The sequence below is a fragment of the Ciconia boyciana genome, chromosome 3 (assembly GCF_034638445.1).
Source record: "Ciconia boyciana chromosome 3, ASM3463844v1, whole genome shotgun sequence".
NCBI classification, from domain to species: Eukaryota; Metazoa; Chordata; class Aves; order Ciconiiformes; family Ciconiidae; genus Ciconia; species Ciconia boyciana.
In genome coordinates this window covers 64,152,019-64,174,872 of record NC_132936.1, presented here as the reverse complement: position 1 = coordinate 64,174,872, position 22,854 = coordinate 64,152,019, and the positions used below count along the sequence as shown (strand labels likewise).

Here is a 22,854-nt window from a genome sequence, read left to right as displayed (position 1 = left end):
ACGTCTCTAAAGGCGCTGTCCTCAGTGAGTGTGTCCTTCCTTCCCAGCTCCTGGTGCCTAAGAGGCTGCACCTTGCCCTTGCCCTTCTCCAGCACAGCCCCCCCCACCCAGCTCCAGCCACCCCAGGCAGCTCTGAACTGAACAGGGGCCAAAAATGTTCCCCATCCTGGAGGCAGATGAAAGTCGAGCTCCAACTCCAGCCTGTGACACAGGGTTGTACCTGATGCTGGGGAAGTCACTTACACCAGACTTTCCACAGTAGTTTGTTCATTTGTAGATGCCTTGTTTCTTAAATGCATAGAAAATGATTACAGTAGGAACTCTACTTTTATGAATTAAGAATTATTAACAAATAATTGCCAAGTTGGAAGAAAATCTGCTGTCACTTCCACAGTGGTCTGGCCTGGGTCTGCTTCTCTTTTGTGCTTTCTGCTCTATCACTCATGTCATTAGCAGATATGTGTATTAAATTTGTGTGGGAGACCACAAACAACACCCAGCTGGGAGGGGAGTTGCAGGCACATGGTAGGGCAGAAGGCTAACAAATCAGCGTAGTGAGTTGAAAAAATGTGGGAAATAATTCAGTTAGGAAGACCACAATGATCTGTATTTAAGTAAGAGTAATTGATTACAAAATTACGAAGTGGGACCTTGCGGGATGGATAATAGTTCTGCAGAAAAGGAACTGGGGTTGTAGTGTACCCCAAGTTATTCACGAGCAATAACATTGACACTGTTGTGAAGAAATGTGAGGATCATATCTGGGACATTTAAGCAGAAAAAGTAACACATAAGAGGCATGAAGGAATTTTTTTGCCTTACTCAGCACCCCTGAGGCTTCCACTGTTGTTTCATGTCCCATTCTGAGCAGGGTTCCCCAAAGAGAGGTGCAAACCAGCGAGGACTCTGGGGGCCAGCAGCAGATATCCAATGTCTTCAAAGAGCAGAGGAATATACAGTTCTTCATGCCCCCTGTGGACAAAGCAAGGAAAGATGGACTAGTTGTAGTACAGAGGGTTTAGTCTAAACACCAGTCTAGCAACAAGCATAATTAGGCACTGGAAGAGAGCTGCCTCAGAAGACAGTGAAATCTCTGCTTTCAGGGATTTCTAAGAACAGGTTAGACAGGAACAATTTAGCAACAGGGATACCCAGGGAAGACTGATATAGCTGACCTTTTCTTAGGCTAGACTAGATGGCCTACAGAGGATGCTGTCAGGCTTATTTTTTCTCTTTGCATGATCTGAGATCCTGAAGCTTTATTTTCAGCTGTGTCCAAGACTCCCAAGTGTGAACAAAGTCAATGATAACTGCCTTTATATGTATTAAGACTTGTTTAATACTAAATGACAAGGACAGATCCTAGGTTTCTCAGACTGGGCATCCAAATTGAAGGGATGTTTTTGGACTTAAAATGATACATCCCAGTTCCTCAACCCCAATGCAGAGACAATGCTATCCACTCATCTTATTGGCATGTTGTGAAGGTGGATTAATTCAGGCTTATGAAATTTTTATATATTATAGTACTATCTAGCATTTTATAGGGAAACTGTTAACCATATCTCCATGACGGATTATCTCCATTTCCAAGGTTAGGACCATAGGCTGGAACAAACCAAACAAAATCAAAATACTGACTAACAGTGTAGGTTATAAGGGCAGGAGCAATGGCTGTGGTTTTGCAGTCTGAGCTCTAATCTAACACAGACCTCCAAATGATGACTAACTAAACATTATCTGCTCTGTGTACTGAAGAAGGTGAGGGCATGTGAAAGAAACTGTATGCAATAAAGATATTAAACAATGTATTGTGCATATGCACAAAAGAGCTGAGTTACAGCGGAGTGAATACTCTCCACTTCTGGAATTTCCCAGCTTCCGCATAACTGCGTTTTGTAATGGTGTTCTGAGGTGCCCTTGTGCATGACATAAACCTATGCGGTACTCAAACGTGAAGAACATATATGTAAGATTCATCGAGACAAACCTGTCTTATCATCAGGAGACTCATCCTAAACAGGAGAAACTGCTTGCTTCCCTTCCCTGCTCAGTTAAGGGGGCTGAAGCGGGGGGCACAACACAAGCTGTTGCTGAGACAGCTGTGAGTTGCTCCCCACCTTCCTCTTTCCCAGAGCGGTGCAGCCCAGTCAGGAACTATGTCTGCAGGGAGCCAGGGTGGCCCCTGGCCCAGCAGGCTGCACAGAGGTCTCTCGTCTCTGAACTCATGGCAACCTACAGCCATCAAACCTCAATTTGATGCGCCAGTCACTTGGAAACGAAGCCAGAGGGATGGAATGATGCGGGAAGTCTCTGAAAGCAGCCACGCCAAATCTGAGAGTAAATTGCTGCTGTACTGCTGCGATTGCAGCCTGTGCAGCTCCAGCAGGATGCAGAGCCCATGCCTTGGGGGCAAACCCATGCACTGCACCGGGCCAGCTGCAGTTACCATGCTGTGCTGGTTTTAGCTGGGATAGAGTTAATTTTCTTCATAGTAGCTAGTATGGGGCTATGTTTTGGATTTGTACTGGAAACAGTGTTGATAATACAGGGATGTTTTAGTTGTTGCTAAGTAGTGCTTCTACTGGATCAAGAACTTTTCAGGTTCCCATGCTCTGCCAGGTGCACAAGAAGCTGGGAGGGGACACAGCCGGGACAGCTGACCCCAACTGACCAAAGGGCTATTCCATACCATATGGCGTCATGCTCAGTATATAAAGCTGGGGAAGAGGAAGGAAGGGGGGGGACATTAGGAGTGATGGCGTTTGTCTTCCCAAGTCACCGTTAGGTGTGATGGAGCCCTGCTGTCCTGGAGATGGCTGAACACCTGCCTGCCCATGGGAAGTAGGGAATGAATTCCTTGGTTTGCTTTGCCTGCACACATGGCTTTTGCTTTCCCTATTAAACTGTCTTTATCTCAACCCACGAGTTTTCTCACTTTTACTCTTCCGATTCTCTCCCCCATCCCACCGCGGGGGAGTGAGCGAGCGGCTGGGTGGGGCTGAGCTGCCGGCTGGGGTTAAACCATGACACATGCAGAGCAATGCAGTGCAGTGTAGCTCCACTACTTTTTCTTCAAGAATCTCCCTCCGAATCCCACTTTCTCCACGTCACTCATTATCTGGGAGGAAGCAGGATCTGACAAAGAAGAGGCTGAGACTTTGATGAGGAAGGTGGCTCTGCTCTTGCCCCAAGCTCCCAACACCTCCAAACCGACACAGGCAGGAGATCAGCTCAGGGGGACAGTGTTGCAGCTGTGTCCCCTAGCCCTCACTGCTCTGCTTGCCACCAGCATGGGTGTCACTTGGCAGGGAGGATTTCAGATGAAGGAAGTGGTTTCAGGCTGTGCTCAGGCCCTCCCTTCTTGCTGGCAAATTGAGAACTGGACTGTCAGAGGAGTGTTGCTCAGACATGCATCTGAGCACTGTCCCTGGGGTGTGTGCCCACTGCTGCCCCATCCATGTCAATGGTGCAAGGGCTGGACTGTCCCAACTATCCTGTGGTCATAATTCTGAAGGTTTAAATCTCTTCTATCCATAAAATTGCTTCTCCTCCTCAATTTTAACGTCATGTATGTTCAAGCTGAGGTTGAAATGTTAAACACTTCATATGCCTTTTGGAAAATCAAAATCAAAAGACTGGCTTAGAAAATGTGGCTTTTAAAAATAAAAAATGCTGAGTTATTTACATTCATATTCTCATTCTTGAGATTCTATGAATGAAGCTCAACTCCGGCTTTCAAGTTTTTACAACTGAGAGGGTGGGTTGTGCAGATGTGATAATCATAAGACTTCAGGAATTAGGCACTTTAACGTGTTGCCTCTGATTTCAGTGGCACATGTCCAAGAGTTTGAGAGCTGGCCCAAGTGTATTCGCTTTTAGAATTTGCAAGGGAGCCAAACTGTACAATGATAAATATGGATATACATGTCTAAATCTGTTATTAGTCACAAAAAACTCTAAACCACAGAGACAGCTGTTTAAAAGTCAGATGTCTTGCAGCAAACTGGGACTTTCTTCAGAAGAGAACAGGTCTGAGTTTCGCTCCTCGCTGCTATAGTGGCTCTGCCCCCTTGGGTGGGCTGAGGGAGAGGAGAAGTCACGGTCAGAGAGCTGGGAGTAAGAAAGCATGAGTGTGTGTGGTGGGGGGTATGAAGGCATGTCCACTGAGTACAACTGAAATTTCAGAGCTGTCCGTCAGGAGAGGGCAGACACCCACTGCAAAAAGCCAAGGTGCAACTCAGGAGAGTCACAGACGGGGAAGAAGAGACTTTTCTTTGGGCGGTGGAGTGCGTATTGGTCACTACATAGGATAGGGTAGGATTTGGAGAAGAAGACGGGGCATGAGGGAAATGTTTGAAGTTCCCTGTCTAGCGGGGGAGAACTTGAAGGCAGTGCCAAAACTCCTCACCAGCTTCTTCAAAACTCAGTGAGATCGGTGTGATCTCTCTGTGATGAGGATGGAGAAGGAAGAAAACAGGTCTTTCACTTTCCCAGAGAAGCCAGGAAGAGATGAGCAAGTTCCCTTGCTCTCATAAAAGTAGCTGCAACTAAGCAGCTTCCCTAGTGCTGCTCTGGAGTTTCTGATTACTTTTTGTGGTATGAAAATAACCTTCAGCCGAGTCAGTAACTCCTGCCTACTGACATCACATGCACAAAAAGCTTTCTCATGCGCTACGTCCACAGTAGGAAAGTCCTTACCAAGAGCTAAACTTTATGACAGCTAACTACAAAATAGTGCTTTGCCCACATTTCTTTGACAAGACTTGCTGAAGTTAGGAGCTGTATTGGAAGGCTAAAGAGTTGTGTGCATGCCGTTTGCTGTGAACCCCATCTCAGACATCCCTTCCTCGGGGGCATTCCTGCTCAGAGGCAGCACAGCGGCTCTTCAGGGCACTGTGCGTCTCGGGCACAGCACACGCTGTACCATGACAGCCCCTTGGCCTTTGCCAATGCTTATTTCATCAGTGTGAATTTAAACAACTAATGCTTCAGTGATTAGTCTGAAACAGAGAGGTTTAAGCCAGACTGAGCAGCACGGAGTCTGAATGTGAATGAGAAATGAGGGAGAAGGGAGTCTGCTGAATGGAGTTGCTCATAGGCTGGCAGCCCAAGCCATGGAGAAGCCAAATGAGTGCACCAGGACTTTTGTAATCTTCAGAGAGGTTCAAGTCCTGATGCTAATGTCTCTTGGTTCACAGAAGTAACTCAGCCAAGCAGCCACACTGGGAGGGCAGGGATCTTGGTGGCGGGTGGCAGCTGCCTTCTCGAAAGGCTGTGTCCGCCTGTGCCAGCGGCGGGGAGGGAGGCGGTGTCAGCCCCCAGGCTGCAGTCCTCAGCGGCTTGGGGAAGCCCTTGGTAAAAATCACACTGGTAAACTACACAGAAAGTTACAGGAGAGGGATTGCATCTACCCTGGAGATCACTAGATCAGCTTTGCCAGAGGTTATTCGTACCTCGGGCTTTTAAAAAATCAAATAAAAATGCAAATGACTGAAGAGCAAATGCCAGCCCCTGAACTGCAGCAGGCTGCAACCAGCACCAAGTGCTTTCGGAGGGTGCATGTTGGGGATCCGCTCCAAGGCTATGGCCCCACCGAGGGTTTCCTCCCCAAGAAAGGTCCCCGGGGATCCCATGGGTGTAGTCAATCAGGAGCTGGTGGAAGGCCGGGACTTACGTAAAGTTGATAAGGGGGATTCAGAATGGAATGTGGAACGTCTCATCAAAATTACTGTCCTTGGGAGTAAAACACATCCTGGAGAAATATGTAAGCTAATTAAGATGTTTTGGGAACAACCTGAAGCTATTAGTAGAAGCGTAATAAGAAGCACCCTCACGTGAACTCTCCTCATTATAATACTAAAAGTCACACCCCTTGAGCTGGAGACCCTGGCCCAAGCAGAGACCCCTCACCTTTGGGCATGCGTAGAATATTAAAGTAGTACTGTAGCTTTAAGAATAAGACAAGAAAATGTAGACCAATAGAAGACTGCTTTGAGTAATTACTTATGCATATGTATAACCAGACTGTATAAATACCCTACCTGTATGAACGAAGAGGGGCTAGCTTTGTGGAGCTACCACCTAGCACCCTGTCTTGCGCAAAACTTGAAATAAACTGATATCTCGGCTCTGTGTGCGTATGGGGTGTTGCACACCGGGTAACGAACTCCGCTTGTGAGACAACATTCTGGTGACCCAGATGGGACTGCCATAAGGCCTTGCCCAGATCGTCTTGCTGTCCTGACGGGAAGCGGCGGTCTGAACAGATTCCAGCACGCACTGACCTGTTGATTGGGGATTCCCTTTGGCCTCTCTTCTGCGGTTGGGTGGTAAGCGACACAACGGTGCAACGCCAATTTAACGAGATATCTTTAGGGGACTGCAGAGAAGGAAATCTCGGTGAGTGGGAAATCTGGTTCTGTTTTTGTTCTGGGCTCTGTATAAGATGCATCAGGAAAGATACGTGGCAGTAGCATATTTTCAGTACTGATCTGTTTAATGGAGGGAGACGTCCCTCGTTCTGGTTTTTGTTTCAGTATCAGTTTCTGGTTTGAATTGCTCTGCATAAGATGCCCATAAAGGACCGCAGCAGGAGCTTATTTAGACTTCTGTACATAGACACTTTCGTTGCTGAATACACAAAGTCCTGGTTAACAAAGTTTTTCCTAGGAAATAATATGGGTTTACATCCCTCTACTGAGATACCTTCCTACACTCCTTTAGGATGCATCCTGAAGAACTGACAAAAATTTGGAGGGGATCCCCTAACTAAAGAAAAACTCTGTAAATGTTGCAATCAGTGGTGGCCTACGTACAAATTAGGTGATGATGAAAAATGGCCTGAAAATGGAACTCTAAATTGTAATACCGTGTTGCAATTGATGCTTTTCTGTAGAAGGATGGATAAATGGGATGAAGTACCGTATGTTGATTTGTTTCTTTACATTGCAAAATAATAATGAAATCAGAAAGAAATGTAAACTGTTAAATAATGATCCTGATGGTATATATGTTTTGGCAGAAAACAGGTTAGAAAAGAGACAGAGATGTTGTTCTGCATGTGGTATTGGAAAAGGATGTATCAAGGGTAATGAGGAACCAGAGGATGCTCGATTATTGGTACCAAGAACTAAGCGAGAGGGGTTGGACAATGAAACTGAGTCTGATGGGGTAGGGGAACAGTCCTCCTGGATGGACTTTTCACCAATCTCCAGGAGGACTCGAGCTTGTACCTGTGATATAGGCACCACTCTGACAGGCAACTGGAGTAGAAGGCTTACCAGTGTCTGTGCATGCACCATTTACTACTTCAGACCTTTTAAATTGGAAGCAATCAGTTGGATCCTATCGGGAAAACCTGGATAAAATGTATCAGTTAGGGGACGCAATTATATGTAATCATAACCCTACGTGGAGAGACATGCAGATACTGTTAAGCACTCTTTACTCCAGAAGAAAGGCAACTGGTAATGGAAAAAGCTGAACAGGAAAATCAGAGGTGGAATGCCAATGATGATCCTGCTAGGTTCATGCCTAAAAATGATCCTGAATGGGATCTCAATACCAGTGTCGGAAGGGCTATGATTAAACAATATCAACAATTGATTTTATATGGGATACAACATGGGGTTCCGAGACCTAAAAATTTAGCAAAATTGTATGATATTAAACAAGAAAATAATGAAAGCCCCACAGCATTCTATGAGAGATTGTGTGAAACAGCTAGAAAGTGGACTGACTTGAATCCAGAGGAAGAGACTAATCAGAAAATGTTTAATATGTTGTTTATTGGACAATCTGCCCTGGATATAAGGAAAAAGCTACAGAAGGCGGATGGAGCAGGAGGAATGTCTATATCCCAACTGATAGAAATAGCTCATAAGGTGTATAATAATTGGAACGAAACACAGAAAAGGGAGAAACAAAAGGAAAAATTAAAGGACAGGAAGCTGCAGGCTACATTACTGGCTGCAGCAATTGCAGGGAATTCGGCAAAAAGCAGAGGAAGGGGTTGAGAATATTATCAATGAAATGACAGAGGCAGAGGTAGGAGCCAGGGTAGGAACCCTGGGTCTATCCCAGTTGCAAGCCATCTGTTAGGACTGAATCAGTGTGCGTACTGTCAGGAGGAGTTTCCCCAGCCGACCCCCTGGTTCCAGTTCAGCTGGGGAATGAAATTCTAGATTTTCTGATAGACATGGGGGCCACCCATTCTGTAGTGACTAGCTGTAAGGGACCTTTAAGTAATATATATATGCCTATTGCTGGGGTCATGGGAAAGCGAGCTTTGAAACCATTTCTGAAACTGATGGAATGTAAGATTGGAGGTAAAGTGGTATCTCATGAGTTTCTCTATAAGCCAGAGTGCCCCATTCCTCTTTTAGGGCAAGATTTACTTTGTAAATTAAGAGCACAAATAACCTTTTCTGATCGATCAATACAGTTACATCTACCAAAAGAAACTGCCTGGAAAGCACAATTTTGTTTATTGACTGCAAAGCAGCAGGAGAATATCAACATCCCAGAGGAGATCCTGGAGGCTGTGATACCTACAGTATGGGCAACCAAGAGACTGGGAAGAGTGAAAAATGCTGTACCAGAAAAAATTGAATTGAAACCCAGAGCACAACCAGTAAGAAAAAGACAATATCCTATTAAGTTGGAAGCCAGAATAGGTTTGGAACTGTTGATAAACAACTTATTCAGTATGGACTATTAAGAGAATGCCAATCTGAATATAATACTCCAATTTTGCTGGTCAGGAGGCCCCGAACACAGGAGTATCGGTTGGTACAGGATTTAAGAGAAATTAAGCAGATTACAGTTGATGTGCATCTGGTAGTTCCAAATCCATACACTCTGTTACCATCAATACATAAAAATAATGTTTGTTTTACAGTACTGGATTTGAAGGATGCTTTCTTTTGTATACCTCTGGAAGAAGAAAGTCAGAAATTGTTCGTGTTCAAATGGGAAAGTCCAATCATGGGAAGAAAAGTCCAACTCTGCTGGACTGCGCTACCCCAGGGATTTAAGAACAGTCCTACCTTGTTCCGTAACGTACTAGCTAAAGAACTGGAAGACTGGCAAGGTACCTGAATGAGAGAACACCTGTTCCGCTAGACACTCCAGTACATATCTCTCAACCAGGAGACCAAGTCTACGTCTGAACTTGGAAAGATGAACCTTTGAAAGAATGCTGGAAGGGACCATATTTGGTGTTACTAATTACCCCCACAGCTATTAAAGTAAAAGGAACAGATTCTTGGATTCACTACACGCGAGTGAATCCCCTCCAGAAGAGTGGACATCGAGAGAAACAGCACTGTTGAAATTGAAGCTGACTCAGAATTAAATGAACTGCACTTGGACTCAGATAGAATACATAGCCCATATAGATTGTGGTCAAAGGGAATTATTTCTGTATTTTCTTATAATATTTGGAACAATAATATTATTAACATATCTTTGTAAATATACTGAATTCTTTAAGGTAGAGAGCGAAGGAAATGGAGGGAATGATATCCCTCTTCTGCCTAATCATATTTCTACACAAAATAGAATGGCCTTAGACATGCTCCTGACTTCACAAGGAGGAGTCTGTACGATGTTAAACACTAGTTGTGTTTATGTTGACCACAGTGGACAAATCTCGACCTATCTAAATGAAATTTGGCCACAAACTAAAATTTTACAGGAAATTCAAAAGGATGATACTTCCTTAGGATTTGAAGAGACGTGGAGATGGCTAACCTCTTGGTTCCCTGATTTGAGACCGTGGGTAAAGAGGTTGTTGGGCATAATACTGGTTGGATTAAGCGTCTTTGTATGTCTATATGTGTTACTACAATGTACCTGCAGATGTTGCCTAGCATTCGCTAAACAACCTGAGGAGAAAGTGAGACTTATCTAAAAAATATCTTCTTAGATAGTCTCAAAGGGGGGGAATTGTGGTCAATCAGGAGCTGGTGGAAGGCCGGGACTTACGTAAAGTTGATAAGGGGGATTCAGAATGGAATGTGGAATTTTGATGTGGTCTTATCAAAATTACTGTCCTTGGGAGTGAAGCACATCCTGGAGAAATATGTAAGCTAATTAAGATGTTTTGGGAACAACCTGAAGCTATTAGTAGAAGCATGATAAGAAGCACCCTCACGCGAACTCTCCTCATTATAATACTAAAAGTCACACCCCTTGAGCTGGAGACCCTGGCCCAAGCAGAGACCCCTCACCTTTGGGCATGCGTAGAATATTAAAGTAGTACTGTAGCTTTAAGAATAAGACAAGAAAATGTAGACCAATAGAAGACTGCTTTGAGTAATTACTTATGCATATGTATAACCAGACTGTATAAATACCCTACCTGTATGAACGAAGAGGGGCTACCTTTGTGGAGCTACCACCTAGCACCCTGTCTTGCACAAAACTTGAAATAAACTGATACCTCGGCTCTGTGTGCGTATGGGGTGTTGCACACCGGGTAACGAACTCCGCTTGTGAGACAACATGGGCGCACACCCAACCAATCTGTGTCGGATAACAAAGCGGCTGCTGCCCACACAACCTGCCTTCGGGAGCTAGGTCAGATGGTGTGAGGGGCCGGAGAGCTGGCGGCCAAATGGCCTTCGCTCCCTCCTCATAGTGACCAGGAGAAAACATCTCTTTTTTTAAAGTGGGAAGTGAACAAATAGTTTCCTCCCTGGTCTCTGCCAGCAAAGTACATACCTGGCCCATGGGGCTGGCACACTGGGGAAAGGAAACCTTGCTGGCACCTCCCCGTTGAAGCACTGCCAGCGTATTTTTTTCCTTACCTGTATTTCAAAAGACAGGATTTTGGTGAGTCCTAGGCAGGGAAGGATTCTGGGGTAGAAACCCTCCATTTCTTCCAAATGGCCTCTTGTACGTTGTCCTGGGTAATATCAGACCCATCACTCCATCTGCTGAGCTTTCAATGTCTCCTGCTGTGAAGGGGAATGATGGTCTCAAACCAAATTTCCCCTGGACACCTCACCTTCAATGAACACTATACTGTTCATTGAAGACCATCTTCGCTACCTGTTAACAAACCAAGGTGAGGAGCATTCTGGGGAATGGATGACTTGAAGTTTTCATCACATCGCAGGACTGTACGCTGCTTATTTCTTCGCGCCCACTGGGTGAACACGAAATGACCTGTGCATTGGGGGCTGGTTTTGTTTCCTGCTTGCCTGCAACCATTTGAAAATTGTGATGGACTTTGGAAAGCTTTACCCAGACATTTGGTATTAATGAATGCATGTAAAACTCCCTTCAGGTTGCCAGCTGTGGTCAGAAAACAGCAAGAAGTTGAAGCACAGCATTAATGACATTTAGTTGTTTATTTTTGCAACAACAAGATTTTCAGGAGAAAACAAAACACTTTCTCAGTGGCAATAATTAAAACCATGAAAATGACTGCATTTCCTGTGTGACTGACATATTCCGTGCAGGAGAAAATGTTTCCCAGCAACAACAAAAAAAACCATTTCAGCAGCTGACATTTTTCTTAGCAATGTACATCCCTTTCCTTAATTGGAACAGGCAAGGGAATTTCAGCTTACACATTTTTAACAATTCATCACATGAGGAAAGATCAAAACCCTTTTTCCACTGCGCAGTGATCTAAAGGGCTTCCATTTTTGGCACCTCGTTTGGAAATTCCTAAAAACCGCCTGATTTCAGGCAGTGGGAGACATTACTAATTGGCTGCTCCGTGCCCAGCCCTTGCCCTGGGACTGCGCACCGGCAGGCGCTGCACCACGTAGGTGACAGCGCACTTATGGTGCAAGCAAAGAGAGAAACCAGGGCCATGTGCTCGCTGTTCCTCCCACGCCATCTTTCTGAGATGCTTCCTCCGAGTTCAGGCTCGAGTTCAGGCTCTGCCAGTGAAGTAGCTGGTTGAAATGACTCTGATCACACAAAGCAGTGTACTGAATACTAATAAAGACATTTGAAATGTAGCTCTGGTACACCTCTTACTCGTTCATACTGGATTTTCTCCACTGATTCCAGAAAATTATATGAGGAGCAGGTAAGAAAGAAATCAAGCCAATAAAAATTTCAGCCTGAGTAGAGAAACTGCTTTGCCATTTCCCACAAGATAATGAACTCGATAAAATTTGTACAGGCATTTTTACGAAACTTTCTGGCTTTCACTTATCACTGCCTCCTGATTGTACTTCAGATGGACAACATTCCTTCAAATGTATGGGGCTGCTGTTTCTATGGTTTGGTAAAAAAAGGTACGTGTGAAATATCTGAAGCAAACAGGAAAGAACAGTGTGCGATGGCAAAACACAGACATGTTATTCAGTAACTATTACAAGTGAACCTTCAAGTTACCCAGAAGCTAGAAGACCTTTCCTTTTATTTGATGGAAAGGATACACTGCCATGAAAGTAAAAATCTGAAGTAAAATTCAGGTTTTATTGCATTATTCTGGGCTCAATTCTTTTTGTATTGTACTTTCCAACCCCCCATTCTTAACTTCAATTTGATTTTAAGTTTTTGCCAAAACATAACTCTTAAAGTTGCTGACCCTAGCCACATTGGACTTTTAACGAGTACTTTTAAAGAAGATGCTAACAGAAGAGCAGCAGGAATAAATAGTTGTGCAGTGAGTCAGCAGGTGTTTTTCAGGCCCTGGAGGGAGTTGTGAAGTGCAATGAGCTCTGGACTGTATCTATTATTTGTTCTATCAAAAGAGGGCAAGAACTTTTCTAAAAGACTTTTTTAAAGACAGATAAAAATACATTGGTATAAATCAGTGCCTCTCAAAGAGTAAGAACAAAATGCAAAGACAACGACTTAGTAAGTAAACCACAGGACTCAGAATGAAGAAACTTGTGTTCTCAGTTGTCATTTACTTGCTATATGACATCAGACGATATTATTTATTTACTTACTTAGTATTATCAATTTATCAATTTATTTAGATCTTATTCATTTGCAAAATGATGCAAATGGCATAGCCTAAATATTGTATTTATTAAATTTATCTTACATTTATAAAAAGTTTCTTTGCAAAGTTGACTCCTGAATTGCAATTCATTTGCTGCACAACAGTAATAACAATTATCTTCTCTATATCCACAGTTTCTCAATGATGGATCATTTCACTTTCTTGCGATAGTTCTCTCTGTCTTTTTCATCTAGTTTTCTTTTCTCTGTGACTGGAATTTTGGCACATTTTCCCCCTTGTGTGTGGGTGTCAATGCGTCAATACTAATGGGAAAGGTTACTTGTGCTTTTTTAGATTGGTAGTTTTTCTCTGGAATAAAAGGTACATTTTTTTCAGGGTTTTTGCTCCGTTTCTTTCTTTTCTTTCCATGTATTTTTCCTTCTCTCGTCCTCCCAGTCTCCCTCACATTGTCCTGTGCTGGCTATCTTATGAACTTCTTTTGCAAACAGTGAACTATTAGTTCTGAGAGCAAAGCTCAGCGATCACAGATGTAGGCAACATAACTTCAGCTGATATATCAAGAAAATCCTCTCCACAGTTTTGCTGAAAAGCTTTAATTCAGTTTTTTAGAATAAATGAATTGGGAGAGTTCCACTATCTTCTTTCTGAGAGTCATAAAATCTACAGGGAAATAAGACAACCTTCTTTAACACTAATAGCTAAAGATACTGATTCAGAAAGCCCTTCAGCTCTTGATTCATTCCTATTGGCTTAACACCAACTTTCCTGTCTCTCCACATTCCCAAATCCGAGTTATTAGATCACTGGAAACGCAGACAAATACAAATCATGACCAGAGATTTTAGAAGAAATGCCCACCTCAGCCTCACAGATTTTCCAGACAGATTATTCAGCGATTTAATGTGAATACTTTATCTTATCTTCTTTTTCTAGCCTAATCATGCCTCTAATTATAAGCTGTTTGGTCAGTTTTGAAAGCAAGGAATTGAGAAAACATCAGAAAAGATGATTACTTGCCAGCTGCATGTGGACAAAACTGACAGGGGAATCTCACGACGGTGTTACACTCATACGCCTGGCTTGTCTCCTGATCCTCTGCTGCTTTTGGCTTTTTTTATCTTTTCCACTCTTCTTTCTCCTGAAGCTCGTGACCTTCTGCCCAGCCTCTAACGGCGCAGTTGTGGAGCTGGGGCTTGTACTCTTCGGAGCGTCATTAAGTTGTTTGCCTATCCTGGTGTCCGGGATTTTTTTGCTTCCTGGAACATCTCTCCCCCCTGGTTCAGCAGGACTCCCTTCCCAGGCGGCGGTGAGAGGGGCAGAGCGGGTGCAATCCTTTCCCACCCTGCAAAGCCTCCGGCAGCCCCCCTGCCCCTGCTCTGACTGACACCTCTCCCTCTCAGGCACACAGCGCGAGCCAAGCCGTTGTTTTAACAGCATACCCAGGCAAGGCGGTAACAGGAAAAGAATAGAGAATTCAAAAGTAGCGAAGCACATGCCCTTTTTTCCCTCCTTATCCCGTTCCTGTCTGTTGTACTGGAGTTTTGCTTGTTTGCTTGCCTGTTTACTTCTGCTGGGAAACAGATACAGGGCTCTGGGACCAGCACCCTGTGGCCACCAGCAAGCGTTTCACAGTCGCTGTGTTGCACGAGATCCTTTTACGATCGCCTTGGCTGCAGAACCAGCACAGGCTGTTTGCTTTCCCTCCCTCTGTTTGCTTTCATTGGCTGGAACCAGCCTTTTTCCAGTTCCTTCCTTTTCTGGGATGCCAGCTAATGCCAGTTCACACCAATAACATCGATGCCTCAGCTTTTCAGCCACCATTGTGGAAACAGATTCTCGCACCTGCTGAGCTGTGGCTTTTCACTATCAGCTGGCTACTGATGACACGGCAAAACATCCCTCGTACCAATACCACGCCAAGCAGCAGATCTCAGGATAAAATATTTCACATTTTTACTTACGGGGAAATTTTTCCCCAAGACCCTCTGCAAAGAAATATTTATTATATTTCTTAAATTAAAAGAAATATTTATTAAAATAAATATTTACTGATACAGTGCTTTTGGCATGGGGTGTAACTTAGGGAGCAGGTCGAAGCCCAGGAAGCTCCCTGGTACCTCTGCAGACCCACAGCTCAGCATGGCAAGGGTACACTGCCCTCCGGGTAGCCCAAACACAAGTCCCCAGAATAACAACGTCTTCCTTTATTTTTTGCCTGGCCATTACGGTTTGTGTTGTGTACTGGCTGCTTTACCATGCATGAAAGCTAGGTACCTCCTGAGGTTACCACAGGGGGCAAGGTTAAGCCATTGCTGTGTTGCAGCTGGCATAGATACTGTGAAATAAAGGCAGAACCAGGAAGGAAAAATGGGTTATTTGGCCTTTATTTTCAGGAGGAGATTAGTCTGCTGGATTTCTGAGTAAACAAGTAGGTAAGCATTTAAAAATCAGGCTGGGCTCTGGCTTCTGAGGGGAATGTAGGTAGCACTGAACTCCAGGTTTAAACACAGGTAAAAGAAATCCCATTTTTTTTTAAAATATCTTTTTTTTTCTATTAAAAAAAGAAGAATGTAATTCACTGGTGTATTCGGTTAACATTCATCACTTAAAATCTGTTCATCGCAAGATTTGGGAACCTGGGGAAAAGCAGCCTTTACTTTTTATTACTTACTCCTGAGGGTAGTATGCTTCTTGTTCAGGGGAAGGGTGCAGTTCCTGACAAGCTTTTAAGTTCTCCCAAAGTATATAGGTGCCAGCAGCTACACATAAGCAGTATATTTAGTTGAAGGACTATGTTTAGAGGGAAAGGCTTGAACAGAAAGGGCTGCAGTTGCATTACACCTCTCACTTCTGTCAAAATTAGTAATACCCTATAGCTGATGAGTCCGATTCAGGTCACAGCTAAAGAAGGACACTCTACAAGTGTGACAGGAGTGGAGATGCCTGCCCAGGATGTCTTCATAGAGATTTGCAGAATCAGTTTTGGGTGGAACTGGGGGAATGAGGGGACAAAGACAGGCTGCAGAAGTTCTTCACAAATGCAAGAAGGAGCGATGGATACTTCCAGTCCCACCAAAGCTGTGCTGCAACCTTGTCTCGACTATTTCACACAGCAGTCCCTATTTCAGCAAAGCATCCTCCTGTCAGCTGGATGGCAAAAGCTAATAGTAAAATAAGTGGTCAATTCTTGCATACCTGATTACCTAAGGATGGGACAGATTTTCTGCATGAAACCTTCTGTCACTCCACATGTACAAACTTAAAAATTGAGAATACTGAATAATGCTGGTGCAAAGGGAGCATGGGATGGGGGAAGCCCATCATCTGTTCAGGCTGTTCAGGATGCCTCACTTCCCACTGGGCATTGCCCCTTAAAAACATCCCCCCCTTTCTGCCAGACCTTGCCAGGAGCCCAGAGAGCCTCTCATCAATCCTCTGTGAAGCTGAACGTGCCCTTCAACTGAAGGCTGAGGTGAACTCTCTTTTTCTCTCGGCTCCTCAGCAGGCAGTGGGGATCACTGCCTTGGGGCCAGCCCTCCCCAGGCAGCAGCTCTGGGCAGGAGGAGTCAACCCCAGAGCATCCTCCAGGGCCACACGTCTGGGAGGATGGCTTTGCTTCCTGGAGAGCTGCCACGGGTGTCTCGGCAGTTCTCCGACTTCTCCAGGACCATTGCATACAAAGGCATTTGGGAGGTGAGAACAAGTGTGTAGCTATGGAGTTAGCTGAGTTTCCAGAGAGCCAGCGCTTGAGCAGAGCCGTGGGTTATATGAGGTGTGGGCTGCTAAAGGAGGTCGGTTACACACCACATTATAACAGAGGAATCTTGTCACGGCTGAGTTTAATCTTTGAAAAGATTTCCTCTCCTTCCCCAGCCTAAACAGACTCTCATTTTTTCCCGAAACATCAGAATAATATCTTTAAAAGTTGACATTACTTTTTGCACACACCCATGAGGAAACAACACCTTTCTGGATGTGGCAAGAAATTGTTAACAGCCCTGATTGATAGCGTCACGTATCGCCTGACAGGTGGACATTTTACATGGAAAATGTTATACATGAGAGCAGAATTAGGCTGACTCATTTGACAGCACCAAAGACATCGCCAAAACCAAGCTCCCCACTGGAACCGGTGCCCCCATGGCATCCCTGACACTCCAGCTTCTGACGCTGACAGTGATGCAGCTGTCAGACAGGGCAGTTACAGTGTCTTTTGTAAAATTTTCCTGTTAAGCAAAGACCGATAAAGGGCGTATCATGCCTGCTCTACTTAAGGAAAAAATGTTTAGGAATTCTCCTTCCTGGAAATATTGCAAAAGCTACCAACTTTCCACCTCTTCCTCCCCTCCCACGCTATCTGCAGGCATTAGTGCATTAAAACAAAAACAACCAAGACAAAACAGCGAGTAATGAAAGAGAAAAAGAGCACAAACAAGAAGCCTGCAGCACTGCCAAATTACACAATTAGCAATTCCCACTGGGGATAGCTTGGACAACTTGCCTCACTGAGGTTAGTGGGTCTGCTGAGAGCACTTGGAGGCTCCCACACCAGGACCAGGACCAGGACCAGGACCAGGACCAGGACCGGGACCGGGACCAGGACCAGGACAGGGCAAGCAGCCCCTGTAGGCAGCTTGCCTGCACCCGCTGTAGCCTCCCCTGCCGCCGCTTTCCAGCCTCTGGCCACTGCTTCCACTGAAGCTAGTAGGGATGGAGTGACTCCTAGCAGCTCTCAGAAATCAAGCCTTTGACTCAATATAACTGAGACAGACTGAGTTTTCCCACAAATAATTTTCATGGGAGAGAGAGTGGCTTCCCTTTCATTTGCTGGTAAAATAGCACGTGCATCTATGCTGTGAAAAATCCTGACTCCTACTGTCGCAGACTGCAAAGGGCTGCCATGGCTTTTTTTCCTCTCTGCTATTTCTCACCACAACTTGCTCACAATTTACATGAACGAAGCGATGCCGCGTGTGTGTGCTCAGTGCCCAACTTTAGCTGACACAGCAAACACTTCAAATCCTCCCCTTCCGTGCGCCTTCTCTGTTAAAAACCTGGGCGTACGGACACGAGAGAGAGGAGGGAAAGAGAGAGAGAGACCCTTTAAGCTAATAGGTAAGGAATGTGCATTGAGCTGTGCGTGGACGTCCGATGTCTCCAACTATTTGTTAAAAGGCAAAAGCAATACTTCCGACAGACGGCCCTCCCCTCGCCTGCAATAGGCTCCCAAGAATAGCAACAGCCTGTGTCACTGCAAAGGGCAAAGCCTTCTGAAATAGCAACAAAGTTGTTCACAAACCACTTTGTGGTTTGCATTTGGTTTCAGCCAGCTTCAGCAACTTGTTGCCATGAGGAAAATAACCTGCGCTTTCCTCGCCGGCTGGGGAAGGACCGCTGCCCTGTGAAGTGCTCCTGCCCCAAGGTGCAAGGAGGGTGGCAATGGCACCTGGGCAGAGCACGAAGGACCTCGGCCAGCAGAGCCAGACGATGAGAGCAGGGGAGGATGAGGAGAGCAGCCGGGGCAGCCGCCGCAGCAGCCGCCGCCACCTCCGCAAGCTCCCGGCTGCAGCAGGTAAAGCGGCAGGAGCTGGGTGCCAGCTGCTAGCCAGCAGCAGCGTGCCCGCATAGCTAATGCTCGGGGCTGGGGGAAAACAGCCCCGCAAAGCCAAGGGACTCTCGGGGCACGCTGACTCGATTTCTAGAAGTGCGAGAGGGGAAAATGTGAGTAAGGAAGGGAAATGCCGGCTTGAATTTTGAATGAAGGTTTATGTGATACTTTTCCCAAAAGGCCTCGCTCCTCCTGTTCGTGCGTGTGCTGCCTGTTGTGTAAACCCCTTCCTTTATGAGGATCAGTCACCTGAAAAATCGGAGAACCCGCTGCCGTCTAAGATAACAACGGCGCTCCGGTCCTTGCATGCTCGGGAGCGATCCAGCCCTTTTCCCCGAGGTGGAGGGAGGGCAGGCAAGCATTGCACCTGCTCCTGCAGGGGAAAGTACAGGGTGGGGCGATGGGGACTCCCTCCTGTCTTTTCTCCCCTAGCATTTCATGAAGAAACAGGGTTTCTGTGCTGACACCCTGAAAAATCAACTGTATCATTTCTTATGCGAAGATATTTGAGTGCTGAAGCTGAATTTCATAGCTCCTCACCTTTGCTGTCCTACCTGGCCAGTTTTTCTAAGCTACAGCATGGTTTTGCACCTTGAGTCTCTTTCACTGATGATAAGATCAAGGGGAAAATGACCCACAGTCGTGACATTGCTCACCTGCAAGACAGCTTTACCCGAGCAAGAAAGCAGGACTGTAAGCCAGAAATTACTATGTCCTGAGCAGGTTTTGTTCACTTAAAAACGAATGAACTGACTAACCCATGTATGTTCAGATACCACAGGCACAATTTCTTTGTTGGAGTGTAATAGCGATCAGTCCAGCAACATCTGCTGGTACCTGGAAGCAGAGGAAGCAGAGGTTAATCAAGAACAGAAAGCCAGTCAGCGTGCAGACATATTCAGCATTACCTTAGGGTATGGGGGGGCAATGCAGATGGCCATAGGATAGCGTTAGCAAAGGGAAGCACAGCAGTTACAATAAACAGACAGCAAAGTTACTGCAGCGCAAGGGCTACGGTTAGAAGAGTACGTGCAAATTACACACTTGGCCTTACCCTCAGAAATTAAAGCAGTAACCTGAGGAATTTATAATTACCTAGCTAGGAATTAGAAGAACTTGTTGATTCTTACTGGAAAAAACAAACAAAACAAAACCCAAATCCCATTTAATATAATGAAGGGCCAGGCTGCCTGTTGACATAATGAAAATACATGGCAGAGCACTAAGAGAGATGGAGAGATGGCCAGGGTGGGTCTGTCGAGGACCTGCGTTCCCTGTCTTTCCATCAGTGCCAGAGGGCTTTTGTTCATGAAATGCGAACATTATTCACACAGTACATTTCATGGGGCTTATGCTGTACAAAGTATACAATGCTTCCCACCACCGCAGGAATTTAGACGTGTGAAAATGTGTGATTGATACATTAGCTTCCTTCTGCCTTCTTTTTTAGTTCAATTTACAAAATACTTGTTTTGGTTTTGCCTTTCACACTTGGGTGGGAGGAGTCACATTTGTCAAATGGTCATGATCCCACATGGCCCTGGTACTATTTTGGGGTAAATTTAATATTTTCTGAGATTTTCCAGCTCTACTTGCAACATAACTTTGTCCCAAAGTCACCCTTTTGTTTTATCCCATAGGGTCTTGTAGGGTCACTGTTTTAGATCCCATGCCAGACTTCTAGATGGACAGTTAGATCAGATGTAACCTAACTAATAGGAGAAATGCACACATTGAGCAGCTAGTGGATCTAAAGAAACCTCAGGCATTAGAATAGATCAACAGGGTAACATATACCTCTTTACACCAGACAAATGGATGAGACAGAGAAGATGACTGTGACAGTGCAGCAAAGATCATGATGGCATAAAAATGGGATAATCACCTTTTTACGAGAAGCAAAACCATGATTTAATTATGCAGCAATTCCCAACACATGCCATTAAATATTTATCCTGCAAAACCATGTGATCCCCATGCTATACACTTTACCAAAATGCTCCTCTAAAAACAATTTGGGGAATTCTAAACACAATTTCCCTGTAGAGACAAACTTTTTGTAGGTCAAACAGCACTCAGATGGAGAAGAAATATGTTTTTAAAGATAGCTTAAAATTTTCAGATACAGATGCTGTAGTTTTAAGATTTATCATGGATAAAAGTAGATACCTTGTTCTATTGAAAAAGGGAGGTTCCATGCTGTGGATTCATATCTATGCAATGCACTGAATTCATCATGATTTTCTAACCTGTGCTTATTAACCAAGGGTTGACAGAGCTTGATTTCACCTTCCAAATGTCTAAATAGATCCAAGAATCCCCAAGGATTTAAAGAACATATATTTGACCTTCCAGTAAAATACTTTCCTTCCCTCCCAAGTTGAGATATTTCTTGCCTCAGATTAAATCAAAGTCAACAGAAGAAAGCACCATGTTGGAAGAGACTGTAGAGTCCCCTCCTATCAAAATAGATGTATTTGCACAGGTCACATAAAGAAGTAATCTGCCCCTCCAATCCATCCCACTAGTTTTCTGTACACACACTGCATGTTCTCTAGGGAGAAAGGAAAGAAAAACTACGTCACAAAAATCTCAGTATCTGGACTAATGTGGAGTGTGGTATTGCCAAGGTGAGCTGGAAAGGGCTCCCAGGCACCTTTCCCATAGCTCTCCTGCACATGAAGCAGGGAAAGAGTGGTGTTTCCCAGGTCAGCCTGCTTGCAGTTCTTCCCTGGCACAGATCATTTATCCATAATGCCCATAAAATACATGCACAGACCAAATATTTTGCCTTTGGAAGGACTGTATTTTCCCAAATAGGTGCTTGAAAATAAATAAAGGGGCACACCTTTACTACATGGCCCCATCCAGTCTCATCAGCAGTACTGTGCTATACTACAACTGCGCTTGGTCTCCTTGTCAGGAACCAAGCATAAACATTTCCAGCAAATGTTCTTGAAGATAACTTTGTTTGCCAAGTAGTGCTGCTTTTGACCTGAGTAACAGTTGCAAGAAACTATTTTGTTTTCATGGAGAAACTAGAGAATAGTCTTTCCAATCACTTGTCACATACCAGCCACACACTGGTTAGCCATGGTGTTTGTTGCAGGCAGGAGGAGAAATTTATCTGGAAGCCATCATTAAAATATTTTATTCCCCTGGGCTACACACTGCCATGTATTTTGCAAGCATCTCATAAAAATAAGAGGAATATACATTTTAAGAAGCTTTTTTTAAAAAAAGGAATGCCTGAGAACTGCCAGCAACATCATTAAAAGTGACACTTAAAAGGGTTGTGAGTACAACTACTGCAACATGCTTTATCTGGAAATGTTAAAGCAAAACATATGCTGAAGTCAGAGGGAATTTTGTCTGGAGGAAGACCATGAAGGAAAACCAGGCAGAGATTTCAGGGTTTAACTCAGCAGGCAGTTCTGAGCAGGCAAGCCTTAGGTACACCAGCTACAACAAAACCTCATAGTGATATGAGGGTGTTTCTCAGCAGAATAGTGCCTGTGAGGGACAAGGGACACTGAGTTAAATGCTGAGTTTGCTGTTGCTAATGCAGAAAGACAATATGTCTCCCTCTGCATCACATCAGAATCTGCTTTTCATTCAGGGGTCTGCTTTAGTTACAGCCCTCTGCTACTTCTATACAACTGTGGGCGTGTGTCACTGGACACATGAACAAGGATACCAGTTGACCCAGTAAAAACAAACCAAAGAAACATTAAGACATTGGTCAAGCTGCTGTACTTGGAGAAGCAAGAAATATATGGGCTTGAGTGCTTCCCTAGCAACTTCCCAGGTGTCCAAGCTTCACACCCAGCTTGTACAGCCTCTCGGATTAAAAATAAATAATTGCTTTGGTTGCTCTGATCTGAGGACCACAGGCTGAGGAGAGCACAGTCTGGATTGTAAAGAACAGCTGGTGGACTCCGTCAAGATATTTGACTTGGCACTGTCATTTTGAATCAGAAACTGGAACCATACAAAACTGACAGTCGCACATTTAAAGAATTAAAAGCCGTGCAGGACACAGACCTCAAAGTATCAATAGGAGACACTGCCCACGCTGCTGTGTTTCTGCTGGAGAGCCTTAAACTCAGTTTTGGTCCCTCTGTTACTTAACATTTTTTCTCAATTGCCTGGAAGAAGATAATAACAGATTATTTGTGGGTGATAAAGGTGATGGGTGATTAATAAATAGGATATGTCACTGGCTGAATGCAATTCGGATGGCTTGGTCTGCTGACTGCGAGTGAATGTGCTGTCTGGGGTTCCTCTCTGCTAACTTTAGACA

General features: G+C 44.6%; 1 protein-coding gene across 1 annotated transcript in view; it reads left to right on the top strand.

Moving 5' to 3' along the window:
• The first annotated feature begins 18,213 nt into the window (after positions 1-18,213).
• The window catches only part of SLC2A12 (solute carrier family 2 member 12), a 33,018-nt gene continuing 28,377 nt past the window's right edge, over positions 18,214-22,854 (top strand). The window contains exon 1 of the mRNA XM_072855897.1: positions 18,214-18,515. Within this exon, the coding sequence (XP_072711998.1) occupies positions 18,383-18,515 (133 nt within the window). The 5' untranslated portion in view covers positions 18,214-18,382. The remainder of the gene's footprint in view (positions 18,516-22,854) is intronic.